Consider the following 20,394-nt stretch of genomic DNA (forward strand, 5'->3'; position numbering starts at 1 on the left):
AGCTACTAGGGCTCAAGATGCTGTTGAGATTTTGGCCTTGGGTGACCTATGCCTTCAAAGGGGACACAGTATATACAAATAGTGCAAAGGATATTATCAAGACAAAAACAAATTCTACCTCTATTCAAGAAAATCTTACATTATGAAAACAAAATTTTAAAAATCTTAAAAATTCTCCATGTATGCCCTTAATTTTGCTTTCTTGTCAGATTGAGCAATAAAACTATCTTGGCCAGTATTACTTTTTCCAGTTCTCAAGCATGGTGCTGTCAGGCTTGGATTCCAAACAATGCAGGAGAATTTGTTACACACAATTTTGTGTTCCTATTTATACTGGGTTTTGTAAACCTCTTTTCTTACAATATCTAAACTTTGGGTCAAAACTACTTGACAGTAATTCTTTAAAAAGGAAGTGGGAAAAGGTGAATTCTCTAGAAGAAATAGAAAGAATGAAACTTGTGACAACAGGAGTAGGACATAACTCTTTCAAAAAAGGAATGAAAATGACCTGATTTGAAATAACTCAGCTCCTTCACTGATAAATAATGGATGGAAAGATTTTACCCATAAATTTATCAACATGGCAAATGTGACTATGTCCAACTCACAATACACACTGAAATAAATATCACAGCTACATGAAAGTTTGGCACTGTTCTCTAGGGATTTTGTGTTTGATCAAAAAAGCTGTGTTTAAAGTTTTCTAATACATGAATTATACATTTTTAAATTACAAAATTATAGACATTAAGTGTTGCATACAGATTAAGTCCTGCTCAGCACAGGCTAACACCATCGTTATCTAATGAAGTAAATGCTTAAAAAGTGACCCAATGAAAGAAATTAAACTCAGACTACAGTAGTTCATGAAATTAGAGACAGAAAATCTATACCTACAAAGGGTAGTATAAATAGCCAGTTTTCAGAATGGAGAGAGGTAAATAGTGGTGTCTCCTAGGGGTCTGTACTGGGACCAGTAGTATTCAACATATTCATAAATGATCTGGGAAAAGGGGTAAACAGTGAGGTGGCAAAATTTGCAGATGATACAAAACTACTCAAGATAGTTAAGCCCCAGGCAGACTGCGAAGAGCTACAAAAGGATCTCTCAAAACCGAGTCACTGGGAAACAAAATGGCAGATGAAATTTAATGTTGATAAATGCAAAGTAATGCACATTGGAAAGCATAATCCAAACTATACATATAAAATGATGGGGTCTAAATTAGCTGTTACTACTCAAGAAAGAGATCTTGGAGTCATTGTGGATAGTTCTCTGAAAACATCCACTCAATGTGCAGTGGCAGTCAAAAAAGCAAACAGAATGCTGGGAATAATTAAGAAAGGGATAGATAATAGGACAGAAAATATCATGTTGCCTCTATATAAATCCACGGTATGCCCACATCTTGAATGGTCGCCCTATCTCAAATATTGCAGATGTGGTTGCCCTATCTCAAAAAAAGATACACTGGAATTGGAAAAGGTTCAGAAAAGGGCAACAAAAATGATTAGGGGTATGGAACAGCTTCCGTATAAGGAGAGATTAATAAGATTGGGACTTTTCAGCCTGGAAAAGAGACGGCTAAGGGGAGATACGATTGAGGGCTATAAAATCATGACTGGTATAGAGAAAGTACATAAGAAAGTGTTGTTTACTACTTCTCATAACACAAGGACTAGGGGTCACCAAATGAAGTTAATAGGCAGCAGGTTTAAAACAAATAAAAGAAGTATTTCTACACACAACGCACAGTCAACCTGTGGAACTCCTTGCCAGAGGATGTTGTGAAGGTCAAGACCATAACAGGGTTCAAAAAAGAACTAGAGAAATTCATGAAGGATAGGTCCATCAATGGCTATTAGCCAGGATGGGCAGGAATGGTATCCCTAGCCTCTGTTTGCCAGAACCTGGGAGTGGGCAATACTTGATGATTACCTGTTCTGTTGATTCTCTCTGAAGCACCTGACACTGGCCACTGTCGGAAGACAGGATATTGGGCTAGATGGACCTTTGATCTGACCCAGTAGGGCCATTCTTATGTTCAAATATTTGACCAAATCTGTGGCATTTTAAAGTATCATACACAATTTTAGACCTACTCTTCTGAAAGGCAGCAAAAATTATTTTAAATGAATGGCCTGTGATTTTCTCATGAATTATGATTTGGAGACTATAAATCAGCCAGTTCCAGCTATGAATAACAGCTTTATAAAAAAAGTTTTCTACAGTAACACAAGCTCTAATGTAGGAACATTCAATTACTACTAAATACCCTTAGGTGCCCTGTCTCCACAGCCTTACTTTTTATAATATACAGTACAAAAATACTGTGTTATAGGCAGCACTACCAGTTCCACCAATAGTTAATCTGCCGGACACATCATATTATAACACCCTGGTTTCAGTTGCTTATAACTTTGCCAAACTTCAGCTGTTCAGGCTGAAATTTCCAATGTCAGGTACCTGACTGCCTCAGGTTGAATTTTTATTTGAAAAGTTTCAGCAAAACTGGTTCAGTCATTTTGAAAACAAAATTAAGAAAAATAAATTGGTTTGCTCATATTAAAAAAAAGTCCTTATAACCTTTTCTTTAAGAAGCTATATAGCCAAAGATGTTCCTTTTTCTGCTCCTGTAAAAAAATGCCCAAATTTGGCCAATCTCTCACTTGTTCAGGACAGTTTGGCAGCTAGATTCTCTCAAGAGTCCATCCATGCTAGGAATGCTCAAACGTGGAGCTGAACAGGACATTCCCTGCAACTGTTGCTCCCAGCTGCAGAGGGGCTGCAGTGGTACTGGGGACTGAGAGAAAAGAGACTGTCTTTCCTCTGCTCTCAGTGCTTCCCCTGCTGGAACCCAGCAGCGTGGAGAAGGAAACAGACTGACTTGCATGAATAAGGATAAGACCCAGATCAAAGGGCGATAGTACATAGGAGCCAGGGAAGTGGAATTCTGCTCCACATCCCATGAAGGAGGTTCCACTGCCGTATACTGTAGTTGAAAAGGCCTGGACAGGATTTGCCAATAGGAACCCGAGTTTCAAGGTCATTCAAGTCTTCCACTGAAAATTTTGATTCCTTAAGCAAAAAGTTGTGGGTTTTCCTCCCCCACTCCCATTTTGGTGTGTGCAAAATTCTGTAATTTTACTGTGTCTTGCCAACTTTCTTTTGAAAAGGAAGGTGTTTTGAGCCCTGTTTCATTCCTCCTCTTTTGCTGCTTAAAGGATCATAGTATTTTCTGAATGTTGCAAACAACTTATTTTATGTTGGTTCTTTTCTGTCAAGGTCTGAAGAAATTCTTATCCCGTTTTTACATGGCCATAGTGCAACTGAAGGGTTCCTCTAGGAACAGAGTAGTGTTCTTTGGTTTTTTAAAAACTTCTTAAGAAACTTTTGCCATGTGATGAAGGACTATAATTTTCTCTTCTATTTCAGTACTGCAAAGCTATCCACAGAATTCAACATCCACCAGCTTGCTGAATGAACTGAAGTAAAACCTTTGAAGTAAATTCTGTTTTTGGTTTGTCTACAAAACTGCATAAGCTAAGCTTCACTGGTTGGGGTCTGCCAACAGCTAGTGAGCTGGGAGCTCCCAAATAATGAGTCTGCTATCAGTTTAAAATAACACTCTTGGTAGAAAACACAAATTACCTAGGGAAGTAATGCAGTTTTTATAGGCTTCTGTGCCTTCCTCTATGACTTTACATAAAGTTCTCTAGTGTTACCCTAAATCTAAGGGTATGTCTATACTACCCAACGGATTGGTGGGCAGCGATCGATCCAGCGAGGGTCGAATAAATCGACCCCGGAGCGCTTTCCCGTTGACTCCTGTACTCCACCGCCACAAGAGGCACAGGCAGAGTCGACAGGGGAGCAGCAGTATTCGACTCACCACAGTGAAGACACTGCAGTGAGTAGATCTAAGTACGTCGACTTCAGCTATGTTATTCACGTAGCTGAAGTTGTGTAACTTAGATCGATCCTCCCCACAGTGTAGACCAGACCTTAGAAAGATACCATTCAACAGTAACCTGACTATAAGTTACCTCCCCCACAACACATTCTGGCCCCAAAATACTAAGACATTTGTCAACCATTGTTCAGATTCCTAAAACTGTTTGGAAAGCTGGCCTTCTGCGTTATCAGCATTGAACAGTTTTGCCTTAAGCATGGACTAAATCTGTTTGGAGGGACAGTATTTGAGCTAGAGATGTGCAAGAGTCCCCAGAAACTGAAACAACTCCTTTAGCATTTTTCTTACATTCAACAATTTGTACTTGTCGCACATGCCATGATTTCAAAATATCTTCTTGAACTGTTAAAATAAACTGTGTTACTATTTAGATTTGTAAAGTCTTGGAGAAGTATACTAAGAATACTATGTTATCATATTGTCTTTTGTTTATATGCTGCTGGGTACATTTCAGCTTGGAAGTTAGCAACAAGGCAAGTAATTCCCAAAATTAACAATTCTTGTGCTGAAAATGTTGCCCTAAACTCAAAGCTCAGCGATGGAACATCTACATATTTAAAACAAAGCACTTAAGTCATTACATTGGAATAAATTAGTAGAATGTAACCTTTGTTATTATAACGTAGTTAATGGTCATTTGTAATTTTAATAGTTTTGTAACAAATAAGGTATTTCTCAATAGACCTGTACATTTATAGTAGCCCTGTTAACTTCATTAGGCCCAAAATCTGTTCCATCTAAAAACTTTTAAAAGGACTGGACTGGAGTGAGAGACACTTATCTTTACCTCATTGTGTTAAAATTCCCACGTTTATTATACCAGTCTACTTGGTGAATTCTGTAAAATAACCCGCTAGTCTCGTCTGGTCCCAAAGGATCACGCCCATATCACAAAAATCCTGACATCAATGGAACTGCACTCACTTGTGTCAGGACTGAATTTGATATTTAGCACATTTTCTACTGAGTATTCAGGGGCACCTCTGGGGGCAGGGAATAAAATGGGGCCCACCTAGGCACATACCTTCCCACTAGGACCTCTAAGACTCAGACTTATACAGGGAAACCCCTTCCCTGAGGGCACTAGGACCCACATACCTCCCTTCTCCCCATATCAAAGTGGCCTTGGGGGGAAAGGAACAGCCAGCCAGAGACGCAAGCTGGGAGGAGTAGCTGAAGCAGCAGCTTAAGCAGGATGTTTTGGATACTGATGATGACAGAGTATTTTCTATGGTTTTGACTGCACTTTTTCAGCCCAGTAATGATTGGCTGTTTGCTCCAACCTCCACCTACTGTCTCCCAAACAGCCTGTAGTCACCCTCCTTGCCCAAGTGGGCGGAGCCAAGCCTGCCCTGCCCCTCCCTCCAGAAGTATGCCGCCAGTACAGGAAGTATAAAGTGTGGGGCCTCCCATTCAGTTGGTGCTGGGACACCGAGTGAGGCAGACAGATCCTGCTTGCTCCCGGCCACGGACCCTGCTGCTGAGCCCAGCAACGCCCTACCCGCCAGGGAACTTGCTCCTGGCCACGGACCCTGCTGCTGAGCCCAGCAACGCCTTACCTGCCAGGGAACTTGCTTCTGCCATGGACCTGCTGGGGGCCACCTACCCAGAAAAGCCAGAGGATGTTCCACTGACCCAAGTACACCCCAAGGGGAGGCAAGGAAATGGCCCAGGGATAGTTGACCTTAGTCTGGCTACAGCTGTGCCTGAGGTACAGTCAGCGTGTTGCAGTTGGGATCCCCGCTGACCCAGTAGCAGACCACGCTGCCACGGCTAGGGTCCTGGGTCGGGGACCAGTGGAGTAGGGTGGGCCTGGACCCCACCTGCCACCCCACCCCGCCCCTGACATGGCAGCCTTCCCTCACCAGGTCCAGTGGCCTGCGTTCGTCGGTCGTCCACTAGGACGCCCGATCCCTGGGGTTGCTCGGTCTCTGCAACCAGAGGCCAGAGCTGATTGAGTAGTGGCTTTGCCCTGGCTCTGTATCAAGAGACCAGGCCTAATTGACTGCTAGGTTTGCCCGGTCTCTGCACTGAGAGACCAGGGCTAATTGTCTCCTGGGGATGCTCTGTTTCTGAACCAAGAGACCAGAGCTAATTAATATTAGTATGCTCTGTCTCTGCATCAAGAGACCAGGGCCAATTGATTCCACTGTTTGCACAGTCCCTGCTTAAAAAGCCTGAAGGCTATAGACTCTTGACTGTTCAGCCCCCACTTAGGGGCGAAGGCATATGGGCTCCTGGGAGAACCAGTTTCTGCATACGGGCCGAAGCTAACTGCTTATCTGGGAATTCAACCCCGTTAGGCCAGTTGGGATACGAATGCCTAAATGCTAATTCCCCCCAAATACTAGGCCAAGGTCCCAAAGGCATAGTGAGGCGGCATAGCCTCCCTCTGACCCAGAGGGGGAGGGACAACCACCACCAAAATACACAGCCTCTTCACCTGGCCTCACTCCACCTGCCCTTACCATCCTCTTTCCTCCCCTGCTTTGTTACCCCACCTCCTCCCTTTAATGTTCCCTCTCCCTTTCCTTGTCTTTCCATTTAGCTAACCCAGCTAAACCCCAACAACAACAACAAAAAGAAACTAACATGATGTTTGCCACCATCATATTGTTCAATCTGCTTGTGTGTTATACCCCTTCGCCCATCATCTGTCTCATCCACTTAAACTAAGTTCTTTGAAACAGGGACTGTCTTTTACTTTGTGATTGTACAGTGCCTAGCATGATAGACTCCTGATGTTCATTGGTCCCTAGGCAATAGCACAGCAAACACAGATTAATAATAAATGATAATTTAAATAAGGATATCACAAAGCAGTCGTTGTCAGTTAAATCCTAGAATCATTTACAAAAAATCTGAAGATACGATCATATACTATCTACATAGTCAACTTCTGACAACAAATGATTGGCCTGCAGAAAGCATTCGTTCAGCAAGCAATACCTAGTAATCTTCACTTTCACAGTCCAAGCACATGAACTCTGAGATACACTTGAGCTCTGACAACCTGGGATCCAAACCTCTGAACCAGGTTTCCCCACTCTGCAGTGCATTGATGCTCTCATGCAACTACCAGCCTGGCTCAGAACAAAGGTTTGGTAAACAATTTAAAGTGTCCTTCCTTACATGGTCTGAGCTAAAACAGAGTTTATATAATCTGAGTAAAGATGTTTAAGAAACTAAAGGCTAGATGGTACTGAACGAAGTGCAGAGACATCAAGTTTGGTATAAAAAGACATGTTGCCATAGAGACCATCTTTGAGCTACTAGTTGCAATTACAATTGTGCTGTGTGACTAGATATATCATCCCAAGGCCAAACTAAATTTAACCTTGCTTAACAAAAAGCAAAACAAATGGAATACTTCCCTAGCACCACACAATAGAACAATAATGAAACATTCTGTGCTAGGTTACATACTAATGCTGAAAACATGTATCTATATTTCAAGGAATTATTTCATGCCCCAACTAGAGCACAGTATTAATCTTACTCCCAGAATTTACTCAAGGTCACATCATATAGTATGAGAAACAACGGTCCCTTAGCAGTAATTGTATTTGTTTCAGCAGATTGTGAATATAGTTCCACAAGAACTCTAAGCATTGATGTGATGAGTCCCTCAGAGCCTTTTCTTCAAATTCTACTACCAATTTGAGAAAAGGTGGGGATTACACTCCTTTAATGGAGTCATTCTGTCTCTGGATATTGCTAAATTTTCCTTCCATAGATAGCTTACAGTGGATCCATAATAAGGTACAAAAATTCTGAAGAGCAACCAGGGTACACTTCTTACTGATGTGTTTAGAAAAAGCTCTGTAAGACTATGATGCCTAGGGCTCCCCTACAAGGTTTTCACCACCACTAGTTTCAAACAGCAAAGTTTTACGCTGTGCTTCAATAGATTCAATATGTTCTTTCAGGAACAAAACAAATAGTATCAGCAAATTTCAGTCACATGCTTGTTTGCTAACTTGGGTTATGGTTATAATTTTGTTGTTTACATGGAGGAGTCACCAACCCTCAACTCCCTCTCTCTGCAAGTATTAGAATCTCTAGGAGCTAGATACAGAAACAAAAGTCTCTGCTGGCACAATGTTACCAGCTGGCAAACTGCCCCAGCACATGCATCCTCAGGTTCCTGCTATAAAACATGTGGTATATCCTGGTTTCTTTATAAATCTTAATGGCAATTGGATCTAGAGCTGGTAGAACTTACTTCATGGTACTCTTCCAAACCCTGTTTCCAACTTCTCTCTCCCCTCCTCCCACAAACTGATCCCTGCATAAAGACCTCCTGCCTTCCTGTCTAAGTATGGTGGCATAGATAGATGACTTCTGGTGAGGAGAATAAGCACAGAAGCAGATGAACATTTTTGCACATAAATGTCCTTCAAGATGCAAAATAAAGGAAGGAAAACATTGGAAATATTATATACAGACAGATTTGATTTTAAATAGAATGTAGAACAAAGTTTTCCACGAAGTATCAGCAGCTCTATCTGGGAAAAATCAGTAAATATAAACATGGATTGCTATTTATAGGCAACACAAAAAATGTACGTCAGGAAAACACCTGGGATCTCTCATTCTCAGATTCTGTGTCCTTCACCTCTACATGACAAATATCAGAAAGGGAAAAATGCTTTCAGATTAAAAACTTCACAGCTCTTCTACTTGGAAATGTGAAAATGTATTTTTTTTTAAATAACTGACTTTTGTGTATCCAAGAGAACTTTATACCCAAGGTTGTGAGTTCAATCCTTGCAGGGGCCACTTGGGGATCAGGGGCAAAATCAGTAGTTGGTCCTGCTTGTGAAGGCAGGGGGCTGGACTCGATGACCTTTCAAGGTCCCTTCCAGTTCTAGGAGATGGGATATCTCCATTAATTTAATTTAATTTAATTTAATTTATAAACCACCATTTCATAATGAATACTACTACTAACTGTAGTTAATAATAGGCCCTTTTATGCTACCTTCCATCCAAGGATCTTGAAGAGCTTCATAAATAGCAATTAAACCTAACAATACCCCTGCAAGATAGGTATGCTAAGTATTATCTTCATTTTACAGGTGGGGAAACTCAGACATACAGCATTTAAGTGACTTGCCCAAGGCCACGAAGATGGGAATAAAACAGAGGAGAGTGCTCCTGTCTCAGTGCTATACTATAACTACAAGACCACATTGCTCTCTTAAAGTAGAGTTGCCTCCTTTTTTTCTATAAATTCCCTTTATCATAATCTTCTCACGCCTTCTTTATCCTCCCCACATTGCTGCCATATGTCAAATTCTACCCCAGGATGCAAGATGTCTGATGTCACATTATAGTCAATACAAATGGTATTTGAAGAACAAATCAGTCAGTATTTTCCTTTCTAAATAGTCAAGAATATTACAACCTATACAGGGTGAAAGAGTATTCTCTCCTAGACCTGATCCTGGATTCCTGAACAGCACCACAGAATACTATCAGAACACCACATCTTCCAGGGTTCTCTCTTTCTTAACGGCACTTATTAAAAAAAAGTAAACGAGACCAAAAAATCCAACAATAAATACATCATATTCCAGGATAGGGAGCTGGTTACTTAGGGAAGATTTTACTTAATTTATCAAATCCTGTTAAGTGACTGTGTAATTTGGTTTTCTTAAAAATATGTACTGTGACAGCAGCTCATTCAGCAGTCACCCACATTTAGGTTTAAGATCTATTTTTAGTTCACTTTTGCTTTTTATCATAGAAAAACAGACAGATCATAAAAGTTCAGCTTGAAGGAAGGGTTTAAAATTACCTTCATGGTTTTCCTGGGACAAAATTCACTGCTTCAAAGCAAGCAGTAACAAAGTGAGATAAAAGCGTTGGCCAATCTAAGGAGCAGTGCCAACTATGGAAAAAGAAATGGGAAATTTAAAATGGTTGGCCATTTACTTTAAGAAAAAATGCTCCTGAGCTGAAATTCCAGACAGCACTGGAAATATCAAATATGGTACAAAACTCATTTAAATTTTAAATTATTTCAGAGTGATGCATACATGCTGCCATTTCTTCAATTGAGTCACAAGTGGAGCAGAGGAGTGGAAAAAAAATCACACCTCTAGTGATTTGTTCTCAAGGGTGATTCAAATCCCCAGGAGAGGGCAAGTGTTGTTTGCATTAACTACCATCCCTCAGGAGGGGTAAAAGAGATGGTAATAAAACCTAAGAAGCAGGCCCGGCTCTGGCTTTTTTGCCGCCCCAGGCAAAAAAGCCTCCCGCCGTCCCCCGCGGGGAGCGCGGCAGGGGAAGGTGCTGAGCCTGGCCGCGGGCCTGTTCTCCCCGACCAGCCGGAGTGCCGGATGGAGGGCGGCGAGCCCGGCTGGGGCTCCGCTCTCCCCGGCGGCCAGAGCGCCGGGAGGAGGGCGGCAAGCCCGGCCGGGGCTCCGCTCTCCCCAGCGGCCAGAGTGCCGGGGGGAGGGCGGCGAGCCCAGTCGCGGCCCCGCTCTCGGGCCGGAGCACCGCACCGCCCCCCTCCAGGTGCCGCCCCAAGCACATGCTTGGTGGGCTGGTGCCTGGAGCCGGCCCTGCTAAGAAGGGCCTGACTCTACTACCTTCTCCACCAAGGAAGGCAGTTGTTAGTTGTGGCTGACATTCCATACATGCACACAAAATTACAGGTGGACAATGTCCAGGAGACATGTTAATTCAGGACATTGCCCAGCTGCCCTAGCCACACCCCTTCCCAAACCAAGCTCTGATCTTTTTTGGGCAAGGTTATCAAGAGCAGAAGCAGAAATCCAGCACCACAGAGTCATGATTCGAGCCCTCTATCTGTAAAGAAAAGATAGGTAATTAGATAATCTAGTCCCTAATCCCAGGCCTGCCATATAATTAGTCAGTGTTCCAGGTTTTAATTAAATTCTCAAGGGGACAACAATGCCCTTTGCACTGAAAGTAAATACGCAAATCTTGATTTAAAAAGCAGAGAAGCCATGCTGTCATAAAAATTTGTTTCTGTTTACTTGATTTTCATAGAAGTATCATTTCTGGAAGATGATTTTTACCCCTAGCCAAATTTATATTCTTCTTGATCCATCCTCTGCTACACACATAACATTACTTATTTGAATGAAAAGCAATAAAAAAGTGAAAGAAATAAAGTGCCCAAGTGACATAAAGGGACAATATTTTTCTATTTGGGAATCACACAACGATTTTTCATTCTTAGTCATTATAGGTATAGGTCATGCATTCCAGTTTCACGGAAGAAATATGCAGTACACATTACATTTCAAACAAAACAAATTGCTTCTGCTTTGGAATTTTTCATTCCCAACTCAGCACTCTAAGAAAAGCCAATATAAAACATTACAAAATGACAATACATTAAATTTGCAGAGTGTTTTTTTCTGCCTTTGGAATTATTCATTATGAACAAATGGTCCAAGTGCAGACTTCATCAATAATTGATAAACTGATAGAAGGAGACTTGCAACAGAAAAAAATAAACAGTAGTTGAAAGGTCTGGAGTGAAGTAAGGACACAAAATGCTTACAGAAACTACAGGACTACCGTTCAAGCTAATATTCCCGGATGCTATTAACACTTCAGTGGTCACGTGGTAAAGTTGTGAACCAGATGCATCCTTTCTGGATCATAAAGAATTCTATGTTCATGAAACTATACAAAGTCTGATAACTGATTTTAAAAAAGCACATGCTACATCCTGAGTACACTGAACAAATGGTCACACAACATGTTGAAAGAATCGAAAGGTACTGACAAATTAAAGTGATTTAAACAATATTGTCACTATATATTTAATCATTTTTAGATATATTTTTCACATTGCATTGTTATTATAGGGTTTTTTCCAATTGCTGAGCTCGTGGTGTGGATTTATATTTTAAATAGACAATTTATTTTGGAAAAAAAAAATGATTACTGGTTCTTTGCAAACAGAAGTCCCAAATACTGAGCATTGTTAGCCTTCTCACAGTTAATACTTTAAGATTGACATTTTTTTAACCTTCTCCATTATGCTTAGGTGTTATATTACAGCTGGCCCATGTATGGTTGCACAAGGGGAAAGGGGCAACCCCCCACACCGGGCAAGCCACAATTGCAGTTCTTGCACTTCTGAGACAGCTTAGGTTTGATGTTTAGAATTGCTGAGTACCCACAATCTCAACTGAAGTCAATGGCAGCTGCAGGTGCTCAGTACCTCTGAAGGTCAGCCCAAGGCGTACCAAAGTTGAGCACCAAAAAACAGAGGCAGCCAAAGTCACTTCTGAAAATCTGGCTGCATAACTATACATAATGATCACATTCTACATCAGTGGTTCTCAACTGGGGGGTCCATGACCCCCTGGAGGTCTGCGAGCCATTTCAGGGGTTCCACGAACCCCGAGCCCCCCACCCTGCAGCACTAAAGCCAGGAGCCCCAAGCCCCAGCACCCCACGTGGCTAAAGCCGAGAACGATGAACCCTGGTGCCCCATAGGGCTAAAACCAAGAGCCCTGAACCCCAGCATACCGTGGAGTAGAAGCCAGGAGCCTAGAGCTCCAGCACTCTGCAGGGCTAAAGCCAAGAGCCTGAAGTCCCAGCACGCTGCAGATCTAAAGCCAAGAGCCTCCAAGCTTGACGCCAAAGCCTCTCGCCTCCTCCCCCGCTCCACAGGGCTGAAGCCCCGAGCCCCCCACCCCACAGGCTGAAGCCCCAAGTCCCCTGTCTAGCAGCTGAAGCCCAGACCCCCGAGACAGCCCCGCCGCACCCTGCGGGGCAGAAGCCTTAAGCCCCCTGCCTGCAGGACTGAAGCCCTGAGCCTCAGCTATCCCCCTGCTGGGCCCTGTTTTTTATAGCATGTTAGGGAGCCCTCAGAAACAAAAACGGTGAGAACCCCTGTTCTCCATCACTACATGCAGTCAAAAGATGAAACAGACAATTGTCAGCTATATTACAAAAACTCAATTTAGGTCATCAGACTGTACTTACCCAAACTGGACTTTGAGTAGGACATATGGGTTTGGCATCCTGAACTCCTGTGAAAACTGCCATTGTGACACAGCCATGCTCCAACATGCCCAGGCATGTCCTGGCAGAAACAGTATATCTGTGTCTGACCACTTTCTCAATATTAAACCAAAGGGTGTTGTGTCATTCCCAGGATATGAGAGAGAGAAGGTGGGTGAGGTAATATCTTTTAAAGGAGGTTGCACGCTGTCTCTGCAGAAAGCTAGGTTTTAGTTTATTGTCATAGTTAATGTGAGATGTCTGTATAGGAAACAATTTTAGAGCTATGCAATATGTAGGATATTATATTCCAAGTCTGCTGGGTGTGAAACTTATCATCCGAGGAAGGGGAGTCTGCAAAAAAAACCCTTGGGACCCAATCAAGCTGACCCAATTAACTTGAGAACAATGGACAGCCATGGAGACAGCCTCGGTTTATTATCTGGAGTAGAGACAAGGTTGGGAAGGTCATGTCTTTTGTTGGACCAACTTCTGTTGGTGAGAGAGACACACAGAGCTCTTCTTCAGGTCTGGGAAAGATACTAAGGCCATGTCTACATTAGCAAGCTTATAGTGGCGCAGCTATACCAATGCAGCTGCGCCGCTGTAAGCTCGCTTGTGTAGCCGCTCTATGCCAATGGGAGAGCTCTCCCATTGACATAATAATAAAACAGTGGCAGTAACTATGTTGGCAGGAGAACACTAACTGTGATAAATGAAGGGGGGGGGTGTATCTTCCTTTTATGGACACCCAGACAGTTAGCTATAAAATTCCTCTTAGTAGCTGTTCTCTACTTGCTTTACCTGTAAAGGGTTAACAGCCCACAGGTAAAAGGAAAGGAGTGGGACCAAAAGAGCCAATGGGAGGGCTAGAACTAAAAACTTCCTTTTGTCTATGTGTTGTGGTTCTCCGGGAAAAAGGGGAACAGGGAGCAGTTATGCTGTGAGAAGCTGACGGCCAGATATGAAAATCATCAGATCATATCTAGAACTACTTACTTAACAACCCAAATATGTAAGTAGAGCAGGAATATTTAGAAAGACGAGATTAGGTTTATTTCTGTTTATTTCTTATTGGCTTGTGGACTCCTCTGTGCTAACCCCAAATGCTTTTTGTTTTGCTTGTAACCTTTAGGCTGGCCCTCAAGAAGGTTATTCTTAATGTTTAAGTTTTGTAAGTGATCTTTTTAAATCTAGCAAAAGCCCAAGTTCCAGATGTATTTTCTTCCTTTTTGTTTTTAATAAAATTTACCTTTTTTAAGAACAGGATTGGATTTTCTGGTGTCCTAAGAGGTTTGTGCATATGCTGTTTAATTAGCTGGGGACAACAGCTAATTTCCTTTGTTTTCTTTCTCAGCTCTTCCCTGGAGGGGGAGTGAAATGACTTGAGGGTACCCCACAGGAAGGAATTCCCAACTGCGCCTTCCTGGGTCCCAAGGGGTTTTTTTGCACTTGGGCAGTGGCAGCATCTACCCATCCAAGGTCAGAGAGAAACTGTGACCTTGGGAGTTTAATACCAGCCTGGAGGGGCCAGTATTAATTTTTAGAATCCTTGCGGACCCCCACCTTCTGCACTCCAAGTGCCAGAGTGGGGAATCAGCCTTGACACTACCGCTTATGCCAGTGAAACTTATGTCACTCAGGGGGATGTTTTTTTCACACCCCTGAATGACATAAGTTTTGCTGACATAAGTGGTAGTGTAGACATGGCCTAAGAGTGTCACAGCTAAATACAAGATTGAACAGATAGTTTAGCATAAGTAGTCAGCAGATATTCTAAGGGACCATTCAAGGTAAAGTATCCCATTAACACCCTTGCAGTCATAGGACAAAAACGGGAGTTAGTGGGTACAGATTATTGTAATAGGCCATAAATCCAGTGTCTTCATTAAGACCAGGATTTTGAGTGTTTAGCAAAATTATGAATTTAAGCTTCCAGGCTCATCTTTTGAAAGTGTTGTGCAGGTTTCCTTTGAGGATGAGGTCAGATATGGAGTGATTGTTTTGTGAAAAGTGTTCATCCACAGATAATGTGGTGTTTTTGTCTTACCATTTTCCTGTGTGAGTTCATTTGAGAGTGCAGTGATTGTCTGGTTTCACCCACATAGTTGTTATTGGGGCAGTTAGTGCACTGGATGAGATACGTCACACATTGTGATAGGCATATGTAGGACCATGAATATTGCAAGGTGTGTTGTGAGGGTGTTGATCATTGTAGCAGTGGAGATATGTCTGTAGGTTTTGCATCTGTTGTTCTGACAGGTCTGGTGCTGCTTTGAGTCGGTGTGTCCTGGTCTGTGGGGACCTTGCTTCTGATGATCAGCTAGGCTGGGGGTTTGTTCGAAGGCCAGAAGAGGAGGTTCAGGAAACATTTATTTCAGGATGGGGATCCCATCAAGTATGGGTTATAGTTGTTTTATGATACCCCATATGGGATCCAGTGTGGGGTAGTAGGTGACAACTAGGGGTGTGCGGTTGAAGGGGGTTTTATTTCTGCATTGAAGCAGATTCTCTTGGGGTATTTGGCTGGCTCATTCCATGATGCAATGTACTTCTCTGGTGGAGTGTCCTTGTTTGTTGAAGGAGGCTTTGAGTGTGTTAAGGTGTATATTCCCTGGACATTCTCCTCAGATCATATTCTGTGGCATCTGAGTGCCTGGCTGCAGATAACAGATTTCTTGATGCATTTGGGGTGGTTACTGGATCTATATCTGGAATAGATGCAAACTGGAGAGCGCGCACGATAAATGAACCCCAAGTAACTTCTCAAAAGAGGGGGGCCGGTGGGCTAAGAGACTCAGACCCTAATGTCAGAAGGAACTATCATGATCATCTAGTCTGACTTCCTGCATATTGCAGGCCACAGAAGCTCACCCACCCACTCCTGAGACAATAGCCCTAGGATTGTATAAAAGCAGAAGATTGTCCCACGCGTTATCCATTACAGAAGGGGACCCTCTGTGAGGGGAGATGGAGGAGTCACCAACAGTGGGATCCCAGCTTTAAGGACTGGACAAGCTCTGGAAGAACTAACCATAGGATGAGCAATGCTTTATTAGTCAGGAAAGTAACTTGTTAATAAGTATAGACTATAGATTGCATTTTGTGTTTTCATTTACCGGTAACCTCATGTTTTCAAATTCTTTTACTTGCCTTTATTTTGACTCCTTATTTCGAGCTCTGTTAAATAAACTTTAATTTGGTTTTACTATAAACCTAAGTGCCTTCTGCTAAGGAGAGTGTTGAACTGATATGAAACCAGTGAACTGTGGTGCCCTGTTTCCACGGAAACAGCAGACCAGTATACACTGCAGGTGTCCAGAAGATAGAGAAGTGGGCATGGGGTGGGAGGTGTAAATTGCTAGATTGCATGAGAAAGAGCAGGGCTCTCGGAGACTGGAGTAGAGCACCTGCATTGCAAAGCAGCCAGTGGCTGAGGACTGTTTCCCCTGGTGGGCACAGACAGAACTCCCTTCCGCTGTAAGCAGATGTCAAGGCTGATTTCCCACTCTGGCAGTTCGAGTGCAGAAGGTGGGGCCTGCAAGGATTCTAAAAATTAATACTGGCTACTCCAGGCTTGTATTAAACTCCCAAGGTTACAAGCGTCTCTCTGACCTTGGATGGGTAGATGCTGCCACCACCCAAATGCAAAATAATCCCTTTGAACCCAGGAAGGTGCACTTGGGAATTCCTCCCTCTGGGGTACCCTCAAGCTCATATATACTGCTCATAGTATAAATAACATTCAACAACTTTCTGCAGTATCTAGATTCTCCTCTAACATTGCTGTTTACAATTATCATTTGGTTATGTCAGTTTTCAGTCTCTGTCAGAGTGCTCATATGCACACTACAGGTCAATCTGAATATATTTTATGTAGGATTTTGAGAGAATCTGTATTAAATGTTTTATTGGAGTCCAGATATATTATATCCCTTCATCCACTAGTTTGATCACTCAGATTGTAATGTAAATGCCAACGACTTTCTGCCTCTGAAGCACCATGTCAATGGATGGCACTCTATAAATAATAATTAGGCCAGGTTTGTCTGGCATAAATTATAAATCACACAATTTATCATCATTTATAGGTCCACTACTTAGATTTTTGTATAATTCTTTTACAGATTTTTTCCTCTCAATATTTTTTCTACTATTTTACTTAGTATTGAAGTTAGACTTATTGCTATATACTGAAAAATCAATACTACATTTGATGTTTTCCAATCCTCTTGTAGCTCTCCAGTTCTCCATGATTTCTAATAATAATTGTCAGTGGTTCACTACATTTATTAGCTAATTTATTTAGCAACTCTTGGCTCATGATCTAAACCAGATGGTTTGTATGCTATTTTTTTCCAAATAGATTCTCATACAGTAGCTGCTATTTAAAATCAGTAAATATTTTTTTGTTTTCAGGTCTTCATAATAATCTGTACTTCATTATTTGCTTCACTAAGAAAATATTGTTTAAAAAGTATCTCAGCCATGTTAGAATTATTTTAATCTCCACAGGATATTGCTGTGTTCCTCAAACCAACTCTGTATTATGTTGAATCCAACAAGCCTGAGGTACTTATTTAAAAGGAAGAAAAAATGTAAATTGTAACCACTTACGCAGGAGGTCAGAATCTGCCACAAAGACTGTATTACAAGTTAACTGAAGCCAAAAATAAACTCAGAAATTGACTTAATCCAGCTGAGTTAATTTTGTGCTAAACCACACAAAATAAAGGCCACTATATCATGAGAAAACTACAGCTGATTTCAAATCTAGTGTCTTTTATATAAGAGATATACAGTACAGATGGCACAAACTCAGCTCTAATCAAAACTAATGAATTTGAACTTGACACACAACTGTAATGAACTGAATAAACTCTTGCTTTCCTACCAGTTTGAAAAATATCAGAGTCTTGCAAACCATTACTCTAGCAAACTAAATGTATGATGGTAATAGATGCACTATTCTTAAAACACCTGAGGGATACAGTCATGACAGAATAATGAATGACATTAATTTTTTCAAATTACATTAGAGATAGCTTTTCCTGCTTAATAATGAAATCATGAAGAGGCATTTACAAAGCACTAACACTTAAGAGGAACAGATTAATAAAAAAGAAAAGAAAAGAAACAACAGCTTTGAAAGTTAACATACTTTCAAAACAATCAACAACAAAGAATTAAACTAAAAGCTAGTATCACGGTCACCATGCTGGCTAATTCATCTAATTTACGTACATAGCCTTCAATAATAAAGTTTTTTATTCTTTTAAAATTGAAACGACAAATTACAATACAGCAAAACAATACTAACTACAAACAAGACAGAATTAAGGGTTACAGACACAAGAAAAAACGGTCACCTGCCTTTCTCTAACTGTTGTTCTTCAAGAGATGTTGCACATGTCCATTCCACTGTAGATGTGTGCGTGCCTCATGCACAGGTGTCAGACATTTTTCTCTCAGCAGTTCCCACTGGTGCCTCGCACCACTGCGCGCAGGTATAAGGGGATGTACTGCCCCAACTCCCCTCAGTTCCTTTCTACTGGAAAGACTCCAATAGGGAGCGGAAGGAGGGAGGGGTGTCGTAGAACGGACATGTGCAATGCATCTCAAAGAAAAACAGTTACAGAACAGTAGGTAACCATTTTTTCTTCGAGTGACTGCACATGTCCATTCCACTGTAGGTGATTCACAAGCAGTTTGAACTGGAGATGAGCTCGGAGTCTACTTGAACGGGGATTGTAGGTCCATTCATCCATATCTGGCATTGTCTCTAGAGTGATGACAGATGGCAAAGTGAGAGAGAAATGTATGGACTGACAACCCTACAAATGTCCAATATGGGTACACGAGCCAGAAAGGCTACATAAGCTACCTGCAACTTGTCACCACTTTACTTGGAGATGCAATATCAGCCAATCGGTAGCATAAACCAAACACAACTAGAAAAGAAGAGATCCTCTGAGTCAGGGGTTTTCAAACTGGGGGTTGGACCCCACAGGAGGTCACAAGTTTATTACATGGGGGGGTCGCGAGCTGTCAGCCTCCACCCCAAACTCCGCTTTTCCTCCAGCATTTATAATAGTGTTAAATATATAAAAATGTGTTTTTAATTTATAAGGGGGGGGGGGGAAATCACACTGAGAGGCTTGCTATGTGAAAGGGGTCACCAGTACAAAAGTTTGAGAACCACTTTTCTGGGTGGATAGTGGGTGGCCCTTTACTCTGTCTGAAACCACAACGAAGAGCTGAGATGAAAATCTGAAAGCATAGTCTGATTCAGGTAAAAAACCAAAGTTCTTCTAACATTTAGAATATGGAGCTTTTCTTGCCGTTGACTTGAATGAGGCTTTGGAAAGAAAGTCAATAAATAAACTGCTTGATAAATGTAAAAATCAGAAACTACTTTAGACAGGAATTTTGGGTGAGGTCGAAGGAAAATATTGTCCCTAAAGAAAATTGTATAGGGAGGCTCTGATTCTAAAGCTCACAGGCTCCCCTACTGGCTGAGGTTATAGCAACCAAGAAAGCCACCTTCATAGATGGTTGTTACAGAGAACAAGTGACTAGAGGCTCAAAGGTGGAACCCATCAACTTTGCTAGAACTAACTCCACTGTGGAATTGGGCTGTGAAGGGTATAATCTGGGCAAACCTTTCAGAAATCTGATGGACACCGGATTTGAAAAAATTGACTGGTTATCCGCAGGATGGTGGAAAGCTGAGACAGGTGCCAAATGGACTCAAATGGAAGTAGGGGCTAACCCTTGTTGTTTCAGAAATAAAAGATAGTCCAGGATAGGCAACATGGAGCCTGAGCTGGGGGAACACCTCTTTTTATGGACCAAATGGAGAATCTTTTCCATGTAGCAAGGTAAGTAGAACTAGTTGAAGGCTTCCTACTATTTAGCAGAACTTCCTGCACTCCCTTGGAGCAAACTCGATCTGAGGTTGTCAGCCATGAAGCATTAACACTGTCAGATGGAGGGCCTGAAGGTTCGGTCCTGGGAGATCACATCCACCTCTCTTGGGAGCAGCAGCAGAGGTCTAGGCTAGTAGAATCGAAAACCAATGTTGATAGGGCCACACTGGGGCTATTAGAATAAGGTGAGCAGAATCTCCAATCAGATGCCAAATCTGACGCAGACCTAAGGGAGCTTCCCAACCTAGATTTGATGCATCTGTGATTAGAACAAGTGACCACCATGGACGGGGAAAGAGAACTCCCTTGAAAACATTGACAGTTTCTACCCACCAGTCCTGGGAGGACGAGGCCTGAGACTTGAAACACCATGTCCATATGATGACAGGCCAATGCTGCATTACTAGCCAATCCTTAGTTCTTTGAGGTGTAGCCTGGCATGCTGCACCACACAAGTGCACACTGCCATGTGTCTAAAATAACTATCTGGA

General features: G+C 42.0%; 1 protein-coding gene across 10 annotated transcripts in view; it reads right to left on the bottom strand.

Moving 5' to 3' along the window:
* Positions 1-20,394, bottom strand: part of RABGAP1L (RAB GTPase activating protein 1 like) — a 525,894-nt gene that overhangs the window by 196,476 nt on the left and 309,024 nt on the right. The window contains exon 1 of one of the 10 annotated variants that reach the window (XM_065554562.1): positions 12,957-13,097. The exons of the other annotated variants lie outside the window; for them this stretch is intronic. Coding sequence (XP_065410634.1) covers positions 12,957-13,043 — 87 coding nt within the window. The 5' untranslated portion in view covers positions 13,044-13,097. Of the gene's footprint in view, positions 1-12,956; positions 13,098-20,394 lie in introns of those variants that run through there. 10 annotated transcript variants of the gene reach the window in all.

This window comes from Chrysemys picta, chromosome 8 (genome assembly GCF_011386835.1).
Source record: "Chrysemys picta bellii isolate R12L10 chromosome 8, ASM1138683v2, whole genome shotgun sequence".
Lineage (NCBI taxonomy): Eukaryota > Metazoa > Chordata > Testudines > Emydidae > Chrysemys > Chrysemys picta.